The sequence below is a fragment of the Marmota monax genome, unplaced genomic scaffold (genome assembly GCF_021218885.2).
Source record: "Marmota monax isolate L192 unplaced genomic scaffold, Marmota_monax_Labrador192_F-V1.1 WCK01_AAM20220418_F8-fsc00191, whole genome shotgun sequence".
In the NCBI taxonomy this organism is placed as follows: Eukaryota; Metazoa; Chordata; class Mammalia; order Rodentia; family Sciuridae; genus Marmota; species Marmota monax.
In genome coordinates this window covers 3541831-3553175 of record NW_026693537.1, presented here as the reverse complement: position 1 = coordinate 3553175, position 11345 = coordinate 3541831, and the positions used below count along the sequence as shown (strand labels likewise).

Here is an 11345-nt window from a genome sequence, read left to right as displayed (position 1 = left end):
CTTTCATATTGCATGAGGCAACATGATGTGAGGAAGCATATTGCAGTTAGAGCAGTGGTTCCCAGGCATCAGCATGCATTGGAATTACCTGAAGGGCTTATTAAAACAGAGTGCAGCTCTTTCACCTACAGTTTCTCATTCCATAGGTTTGGTATAGTGGGGTTGCTGGTCAAAGGCAAATATTTTGAGAATCACTGAATTAATGTGTCCCCGTCCTAAGCAGTGTTCAGCATTTTTTTTTTCACATTAGAAAATTTCATTACATTTTCTGAGCCTGAGGTTCCTCTGTTGTAGAATGAGGGCATATAATGCCACAGGGAATTTGTTCAGACATTCACTAAATATCTTGTTTTAACTGTTTTTACAAATGCCTTTGTTTTCATTAGAGCTAAGATAAATGCTTTAGCTAATGACAAAATTTTCTAAAATGCAAAATCCTGACCAATTTGTTGTTGCACAATTTAAAATTTAAAATTCTTTTGTGAGGTTAAAATTTTTAAGACAATCATAATATGGGAAAATTCAGTAAAATAATATAGTAACTTATGAAGAAAACACTACTTGAACTAGAAAGAGATAGAAAAATTATACTACTATAATATATAGTATAATATGTACTACTATAAATATACTGTACTATTATATTTTATGCTATACACTATACATGATATTTTTATCATGCTTTTTTATTGCTAACTAACTAAATAATTAATAAAACTTGTAGACTAATTTCTTTAAAAATAATAAAAGCACTCAAAAAGCTTGAACTAACTTCAAATTTTAATTCGTTCCGAACAGGAACAGATATACATTCTCAAGTGAACTGAAAACATTTGCCATGTTACACTATGTTCTCACACATGAAATGTAACTTTAAAAAAACTAGTTTAATGTAGATATTAAAATATAATTCACTTATTATATGATCTAGTTTTACATATTCACTTAATAGTATGTTGTACAGGAAAGAGAATGAGCCTATTTTAACTCCAAGCTTCAATAGGAATGAATCTTGCGAAAAGAAACCAGGCACAACAGAGTACAAATGGTTGATTTCATTAATATGCAACTCTTTATACACAAAACTCATGGCAATCCAGAAGGTAGCTGTGAATGACAGAAGGGTCTATGATAAGGACTTCTATGAAGCTGGTAGTGTTCCATTTCTAGACCTGATCTATTTGAGATGAATAATTCAGTAACTCTCAGTGTGAACTCAGATTCGGGCAACCTCCACTTCAATCAATTTTAGAAAACCCTTATCTCATTAAAAAAAGAAAGGAAGGAAGGAAGAAAGAAATCACATATCCATTAGAAGACTTTTACCCATTTATCTCCTTGCCCTACCTATCCTTGCTCTCAAACCCGGCCCCAGGTGATCACTTATCTACTAACTACATCTATATATTTGACTATTTTGGACACACTTAGAAATAGATCTCCTATGTAGGTACAATACTTTATCTAACATCTTCCCATCTCTATAAATCACTTTTTACTTCAATGATATCAAATTCTGTAGATTCTACATATGAGGGAGATCATGTAGTATTTGTCATTCTGTGCCTGGTTTATTTCTTTTAATCTGATGGTTTGAAAGTCCATCCATGTACTCACAAGTAATGGGATTTTGTTATTTTGTGTAGACAGAGATTTCATTGTGTATCTATTCCATTTTTTAAAAATCCATTCATTTGTTATAAACACTTAGGTTGATTCTCAATCTTTGCTATTGTGAATGGTATTGCAATAAACATGGGAGCATAAATATTTCTTTGATACATTGATTTTATATTCTTTACATATATATTATATGGGCCTAATCTATATATCTAATAATATGCAGATATATACCACCTGCAAACGTTTCTGGAATCTAATGAGGGGTGATTAGGTCAATGGCCATGTGCTCTCACAAAAGATGTGACAGTTCTTGTAGGATCCCAATTTGATACTGTGAGAAGGAGTTGCTATAAAAGAACAAGATTGGCTCCTCCGCATTCTCTGGTTTTATGTCTAGTTATGCAATCTCTCTGCCACACATGCTCATGCCATTGTGAGGCCATCTATCATCAGGCTTTCAATAGAGCCAATCAGAATATAATGCCATAGTCTTTGGTGTCCAGATCTGTGAGCTACATTGACCTCTTTATTTTACAAACTTCACAGTCTCATGTATTTTTTCATGGTAACAGAAAAAAGAATAACAGTAGCCATTGCTTTTGAGGCAATATCCAAAAAATCATTGCCCAGACCATTGTTATAAAACATTTTCTTATGTTTTAATATAGTTTTGAGTTCTACATTTAAATTTTTAATATGTTTTTATTTATTTTTTGCATATGTGAGAGATCTATTTGCACACTTACTCCTGTGGATGTCCAGTTTTTCCAGCATCATCTATGGATAATACTCTGCCCCATGCATGTTATTAGCACCTTTGTCAAAATAATGCCAAAAATTCAGGTTCTTGTGTGTGAGTTCTTTATTGTACCCATTTGTCTACTTTTACATCAGTACCATACAGTTTTAATTATTATAGCTTTGTAGTGTATTTGGAAGCCATGTATTGTATTTGTATGTTATAGTGTATTTAGAAGCAAGATTTTTTCTTTTTGAAGAATGTTGTTTGGCATGTGGGATATTTTGTGCTTCCGTATGAATTTTATGCTAGTGTTTGCAATTTCTGTGAAGAATATCATTGTTATTTTGATAAGGATTGTATCATCTGTACATCAGTTTTGGTAGCATGGATATTTTAATAATATCAACTCTTCCATTCTGTGAACATGAGATAGCCGTGTAATTTTGTTGTTGTTGTTCCTTTAGCTTCCTTCATTCATGTTTTAGAGTTTTCATTGTAGTGTTCTTTCATGTCCCCGTTTAAATTTATTACTAAGTAATATTACTATAGCTATTACAAATGAGACTACTTTCTGAATTCTTTTCGATAGTTTGCTATTAGCATATAGAAACACTACTGTTTTTTTTGTTGTTGTTTGTTTGTTTGTTTGTTTAATGTGGATTTGGTATCCTGCGACTTTACTGAATTCATTTCTTTTTATAATAGTTTTGATAAAATCATTGAAGTTCTACATATATAAAACTATGTCATCTGTAACCAGAGTAAATTTAGATTCCTCCTTTCCAATTAAGATAAGTTTAATTTTGTCCTAATAGCTCTGGCTAAGACTTTTAGTATTTGACTAAGCAGAAGTATAGAAGGTATTCATCCCGAGAGGAAAAACTTTCAATGTTTTCAAACTCAGTACTCTCTTAACATTGGTTTTGTCACATGTGTTCTTCATGGTGTTGAGGCATATTCCTTCTACATGTAATATGTTGAGCTTTTTTTAAGAAAGCAGTGTTGAACTTGTCAAATGTCTTTTCTGTACTTATTGAAGAGATCCTTTGGCTTTGTCTTTCATTCTGTTAATGTAATTTATCATGATTATTGATTTGTGTATGCTAAACATTCTTACATGGCTGTGATAAATCCTACTTGATCGTGGTGATTGATTTTTTCAATGTGCTGTCGAGTTTAGTGACACTCAATATGTTCTCCGACAATAATAAAATTAAATAAATATTCAACAGAGAAATATCACAAATATCATGAGATAGAAGGAAAAAATCTCAACTAGTTAGAAGCCAAATGACACATTTTAAAAATTATTTATAATTCACTTAAATTGAGATGGAAATTAGAAAATGATTATAAAACTTCAGAGTCATTGGGAAGATTAGTAAATGTAACAAAACTTTATTCAAAAGAGAAAATATTCAAATTCTCACATCAAGAATATAAAAGGCATCCTATTTAACCAATGGTGCTGGAGAAACTGGATATCCATATGTACAAGATTGAAACTAGATTCTCTGTACAAAAGTTAATTCAAAATGTATCAAAACCTAAGTACAAGATCAGAATAGTTAAAACAAATATAAGAAAATAAAGGGAAACACTTCAACATATAGGTATGGGCAGACTTCCTGAATATGGCCCTTATAACGCAGGAAATAAAGATCAATAAATGCAATGACATCAAGTTAGTAAGCCTCTGTGCAACAAAGGAAACAAGAAGGTGAAGAGAGAGCCTACAAAATGGAAGGGAATCATTGCCAGCTGCTCTTTCAATAGAGGATTAATACCTAGAGTATATAAAGAACTAAGCAGGACTTATCATGAATTCAGGGTGGTTTACCATTTAAAGATATGTCAGGGTTATTTACTGTAATAACTGAATAAAAAAGAAAGATACACATAATTATCTTGATAGATGCAGAAAAACAAATTTTGACAGAATCTACAGTGATTCCTAATAAAATATCTCAGAAATTTTGAATAGAAAATATTTCTCCAATCTAATAATCAGCATCTATGATAAAACTGCATTAATATACTACTTGGTGATTTAAAATATAAATCTTAACATTTTTCTCTAAGTTGAGGAACTAGGGAAGGATATCTGCTTTTGTCACTTTTTCAACATTACACTGGAGAATTTATTCAGTTTAATAGGGCAAGAAAAAGATATACATTGATCCTGACTGCAACAGAAGATTTTTAAACTGTCTTTATTTGACGATTACACAATTAAATATTTAGGAAATATTGTGATATTTTTAAGAAAGTTATTAGAACACATTAACAACCTTCATTAACCAAGATTTCAGGATACAAGATTGATGTGTCAAAAACAATTCTATTTCTCAATGCTAGAAATAACTAAAATGGAAACTTATGAGAGAAACACAGTAGAATAAAAATAAAATATGAAAATATATGTTCATATATATATATGACTTTACACTGAAATTATGTAAAAATGCTCAGAGTAATTTTAAGAAGCCTACAAAAAAAGGAAAGATATGCTAGAATCTTGGTTCCAATCATTAGTATATTTAAGATGTAAGTTCTCCAAAAATTGATTTATATTTTCAATAAAATCAAAATCTCTATATGATTTTTAAAGATATTAATTCATTAATTGTTGAGTTAATATGACCTGGAATAGCTAAACTTTTGAAAAAAATAATGGTGAAAGATTACAATATTTATTTCAAGCTTAAGTGTAAACCAATTGTAATCAACCCAGGGTATTAGTGATATCAAGATGGACAAATAACCATATATACACACCTTTAATTGATTTCTTAAAGGGAGATTCAGGGAAAAGAGATGAGCTTTAAAAAATGTTGCTAAAGTCATTAAAAACCCATATGTGTATAAACTTGAACTAAATTTCATACTCTGTACAAAAATTCATCATAGTCATCAATGTAATAGGTACAACTATAAACTCTCTTTTAAGTTTGGCCAAATATTCATTAGTTACAATTATACTTCAACATGAACACTTTTTTTTTCTGTTTTGCTATTTATTATACAGAAGGGTGACATTTGATAGCCGTGATATACTGTACATTTCAAAAAGCTAGAAGAAAGGAATTAGAAAGTGTTTAGCATAAAAAATGACAAATGTTTGAGAAAATAGATATGTTTAACCTGACTTAGCATTATGTAGTATCTGGGTATCAATACATTGTTACCTCATTAGTATATGCAATTTTTATGTTTTCAGGTACCAGTTAAAATAAATGTAATTTAAAATATTTAAAACTTTAAAAATATGAAGACCTTCTGGTCTATATTAACTATTAAGAGAATGAAAAACCAAATATAGAGAGACAGAATAAAATATTTGCAAATTGTATTTTTATAAGGCATTTATATAGACAATGCAAAAATTTACAAAACAATAGTTAAAACACTAATCCAATTTTAAAATCTGCAAGATTTAAGCAAACCTTTGGTTGAAAAAACACATGGTAGCAACTAAGCACATAAGAATTCTCAATATAACTAGTTATTTGATGTATTAAATTATAGAACAATGTCATACAACTACACAGATATTATAATGTTAAAATTAAATACAACCATACTGTGTTGTCAAGGATGTGTAGAAACTGTAACTTTAATATTTACTGAGGGAGATGTTAAAAGTTCCACTTTGGAAAGCAGTTTGACAGTTTCTTTAAAAAGTTACACATACATTTAGCATACCTCAGCTATTTTACTCCTAAGTATTTACCCAAGAGGAATAAAACAAAACTTATGTTCACATAAAGTATTCACGGGCATATTCAGAGCACTTTTATTTGCAATAATCAATATCTGAAAACAATCAGGATGTCCTTCAAGAGATGAATAAAAAATAAACCATGGTATATTCATAGAATAGATTACCACTAGCCAACAAAAAAGAAATAAAATATGTATTATAGTGATGGCATGAATAAACCTTTAAAAATATGCTGAGTAAAAGAAAAAGAGTTTAAACCAGGCACAGTGGCAGATACCTGTAACCCCAGCTACTCAGGAAGCTAAGGCAGGGGACTCACAAGTTCAAGACAATCTGAGCAATTTAGTGATATCCTGTCTTAAAATAAATAAATAAATAAAAAGGGAAAGTAGTCCAGTTGTAGAGTACCCCTGGGTTCCATCCCTAGTCCTGCAAAAAGAAGAAGAATGTGTCTTCTTCTTACTGTAGTAAATGGCAGGAGGAGGAGGGAAGAAGAAGGAAGAGGAGAGGAATCAAGATTTTAAAAGCACACATTGTATGCAAACCAATATATTCAATGACCCAAAGCAAACAAATCAACAGTTGCTTGGGAAGATGGGAGACAAAAAAAAAAAAAAAGAATGGGAGGAAAGGTGTGCACAGGAACAGAAGGAAACTTCTGGAAGTGATTAGTGTGTTTCCTACCTTGACCATGGGGAAGCTCTTTAGTACATACATAGCCAAAAAGTCAAATTTTGTAATATAACCATATGCATCCTATTAGAAAGAGAGTAAAGAAACTCAGATAAGTAATTTCATAGTCTGGGTGGTAAAGAGGTGATATCAAGATTATGAACTTACTTGATTTCCTGTTTGATTAATGTCACTTTGTCCGAAATACAAAACCCCCAATGAATAGAGACTAAACTTTTTAAATACATAAGTGTGTGTGTGTGTGTATGTATATATATATATATATATATATATATATATATATATATATATATATTTGGAATTTAAAGGTGCATATTTCCATGAAAATTTGAAGACATTTTCTTTTTACCAAGTCTGAACTAAATAAGATACATCTCTGTTCCAGATTTGATGCTCAATAGTACTTCTGTTTTCCGGAGTTTATATGCAGCACTGATTTCTCCATCTAATGCAGTATCCGTAATCATACTCATCATCATCACAAAATGGTTTACATATTCCTCTCACTTTTTGGCATCTCTCAATTCTATACTTTGGTGGAAGTCCACTTCTTCCTGCAATTAAGAATCATATTTAAAGTTATCAATCCGTTATTCATAGGAGGATCATTTTACTAAGGAGATAATAAATCGGTTCCAGTCATGGAGTCATGAGTGTGTTAATATGGAGAGAAAGAAACTTCAAGTTGTGTTGTGGCACAGTTTGTTGTGTGAGAAGTGATACCAGTAGAAATATTACACTTGTACAAATAGGTTTAGAAACTTGTCTTGCAGCTCACATCAATACTGGACTTCAGCTAGCTCCTAGGGATTCTTGACACCTTATTTTCTATTACCTGCTCAGTTCATTAAAGTTAGATGTACTTTACTATACTTTCATTAAAATAATGGTTATATTTTTAATGACATGTAATTTTCCTTTTAATATTTTATCAATTTTTAAACCTATTTTCATTGTATTTCCACAGTATCATTTGTCCAATGCTTTGTTCTCCATTCCAGATCTTACTTTTAAGTGAAACTTTCTTTCATTCTACTAGAGCAAATATATAAATCTTTTTCACTGGTCGACACTAACACTTAATGAACAGTGTAATATGATTGGGTACTTAGTTATATGTATTTTCTAAAACATTTATTATGCTATTTATATTCTTGCAGACAAAATATAAAATACAATTATGGTTTCTTCTCAATCTTAACCTCTAAATAAGTGCATTACAACAATTGGAGTCTAGTGGTCACGCTAATACTTACTGATACAGATCCTAGGAAAACTATTTTCTATATATAGAGAGAAACAAAGTTTTGATGTACATTACATATATAGAAAAAAGAAACCCCACATTAGTGTTCTAATTTATTATTATTATTATTTATCTAAGATAATGGAAAGAAAGATGTCCTGAGATTCTAAAATCACTACTTTGGATTCATATATTCAACTATATTAACAGAGAAAGATTTTGTTACTTTTGGGTTTTATTATCTTAAGGATTTAATCATGATGCAATTATGTCTTTATATTTATTTTCCAAATTCATGAATATTCTTAATTATCTTGGGTCCATCATTCTACCTATCTGCATGACATAATATAATTATAACATACATATTAAAACACATATATGATATAATTATGTAGCATAATTACATATGCAACATAATTATCACAAAAATATTTTAAATATTGAATATTATATTAGTGTCAGGAAAACTAATGTCATTAACATTTGGAGAACAAGTTAAATCAAAATTAGACATAAAACTTTGGATTGGGCAGAGGGGAGTGAGGGGAGAGGAAGGGTGTGGAGGTGGGAAGGACTGTAGATAAGACACACAATTACCTTATATACATGTATGATTACACTACTGGTGTGACTCTGTACCATGTCCAGCCATATGAATGAGAAGATGTGCTCCATTTGTGTATAATGTGTCAAAATGCATTCTTCTGTCATGTATAATTGTTTAGAACAAATAAAAAAATACAACCTGAATTAAACTGAACAAAGTAAATTGTTCATAAAAAATAGACTTAAATTATCTACTTTCTACTCATAAAACCTAATTATCTACCTATAATCAAATTGAAATTTAGAAAGATGTTTCGTTTCAACTCAGTATGACAGGCATTTGTTTGAGTACCTACTATTCTCTAGGCATTAGGTTAAAAGGTGGACAGAAACTAGAGAAGATTTTTAATGTGCTACTTTATTGTCCTGGAAGATGTTGGTAAAGAGCAGAAAGAAGTGAAAGTAAAGAGACTGTCAGGAGAGATTTGTACATGAATATATGTATTTCCTTAGGGTATAGGAAGCCAATACATAAAGAGTCCCTGACCACTGACAAATTTTGATTAAATGTAATCTCTTTTAAGAACCATATTTGATATAATTTAAAGTAGAGATGAAAATTATGTATAATTGCATTTCACTTAAAAATAGGGATACATTTAACTAACCAACATTTCTGACCATTATTTCTTATTGATTCCCCAAATCTATGGTAATTTTTCAGACATATTAAATTTAGAAAAGAGAAGTATAACATTATAGTACTCATTAGTAATATTAAAATACACTAATGTTGTTGTTAACATTATTTGAAGGACTAGATATTGTGAAGAAATCTCCAGAACCACACAATTTGAAAACAAAAGTCATGCATTGCAAATTTGGTTGTATTAACTATTTATTCACAAATTATATATCATTGTAGAATCAAAGTTTTATAACAAGTTTTGAATTAAAATAATATCTTTTAGTACTGTTATGAAAACTGATTGTATAATACATATGAAAGCAATTTTTGAAGTATATGTTTCTAAGTAAATGTCATCCACATTTAAGTGTTTGAGATGATATATGCCACATAGAAATAAAAATAAATGACTATCTGTAGGAAGGACACATATCATCTTTTGCACCCACTTATACTTCTATGTATTTTGTGCATCACTGGAAAAATGAGGCCAATTATAACAAATTCTTATGAAAAACCTAATGCTAATATGGGACCTTTATTAAGGAAGTTGATATTCCAGAAAGATTTCTGGAAGTCTTTGCAAATGTAAGGTACCATAAATATGGTGGAAAAATTCTGAGTACCACAATCTTTTACAAACCCTGCATGCTTACACATAGGACAATCTTATTGGGTAATGAATGTTATAAGTTCAGTAGCTCCAATACACTGCATTCAGTATTAGCTTTCCCAAGTTCTATGGGGCATTAGAGGTTTCGTCATACTCCCAGGACAAATGCCTGACTCAGATATCTCCACTTCCTTAAAAATAAATTTTCTGCAGAAGATTTCCACTCCAACCTCATGATGCTCCTTGAAAATAGAGAAGCAAAGTTGAGAACAAGAGGTATTTTCAGAAGCTGTCTGCTTTTGCTGGATACAAGTTGTGATCAAGGCAGGAATAAAGCCATGGTCAGTTGGAAGTCTGAAAGGACATTATCTTTCAAAATCTAATAGTCCTTTGTAGATATTCTATTTATTAATTATGCTCTTTTGAGAAAATTATTTAGCCCATGGGATTTGGGTTCCTTCATTAAATAGAAGTTTCTGTGAAATTTCAAAAGTTATAGTGAGGTATAATTGTTAAAGATATAACAAGACACAAAAAATGCAGGAAGGAGATGAAGGTACAGGAAATATGACTGTTATAAACCACACCAATAATCTATTCAGCCTTCTACTCTTTTAAATGATTCTATTACATTCTCTTCTCTCCTCACAATTCTATAATATCCTTCCCCATCTTGACTCAGAGCTAATGATCTTGCTTCCTACCTTGATAATCCAGTGGAAGATCCTAAGGCACTTCCTATAGATTTCTGCCACCCAATTTACATACCTGTCAGCATCCACGTATGAACATCCTCCCTTCCTTCGTGTTAGTGAAGATAGATTCTCCACACCCTAATGAAAAACTTATGCTTTAATTTGTACAGAAGCTGCAACTCCCTCTTGTGAACTCAAGAGATTATTAGATTCAACTAAGCCAGATTAATGATTTTCTAACTCGCTTTCCCACTTGTAAAATCTAACAAATATCTGATTCATATGCAAAATTGAAAACCTATTCCAACATTAATTTGTTCCATCTGTTATTCTTCCCATCTTAGTCAATGTCAAGATTCAATCTTTCCAAATGCTCAGGTAAGAAATCTTGGATTTAGATTGTCCTGTCTGTCTCACAAAGTTCCACCTCTCATGTACTAAGGCTAACTCTACCTTTAACACATGCACAATACAACCATCCCTAATTATTCTTATTTGTATTACCTTGGACTGAGCTACCACCACTTATACTTGTATTATTTAAATAACCTCCTAACTCATGTAAGCACTTTAGAGATGTCTTTTTAAAACAAAATTAAAATAATGTTTATCCTCTGGCTAAATCCATGATTGCTCTCAGCATAAAAATTAAGGTCCTTTCTAATTTCCAAAATTCTGTGGAAAGCAGTCAATATACTTCCTCTGTCATTTCCTCTTCCAGGAAATATACCCCAGCACTTTTTACATCTCAGGCATAGCTCCCAAATTTCAG

General features: G+C 30.8%; 1 protein-coding gene across 1 annotated transcript; it reads right to left on the bottom strand.

The window, feature by feature from the left end:
• Positions 1 to 7202: 7202 nt before the first annotated feature.
• On the bottom strand, positions 7203 to 10656 carry LOC124102337 (beta-defensin 110-like). The gene is made up of 2 exons (XM_046458606.1): positions 10647 to 10656; positions 7203 to 7336 (listed from the first exon to the last, which is right to left on the bottom strand). The coding sequence occupies exons 1-2, from the start codon at positions 10654 to 10656 to the stop codon at positions 7203 to 7205; spliced, it is 144 nt and encodes a 47-aa protein (XP_046314562.1).
• Positions 10657 to 11345: the final 689 nt, after the last annotated feature.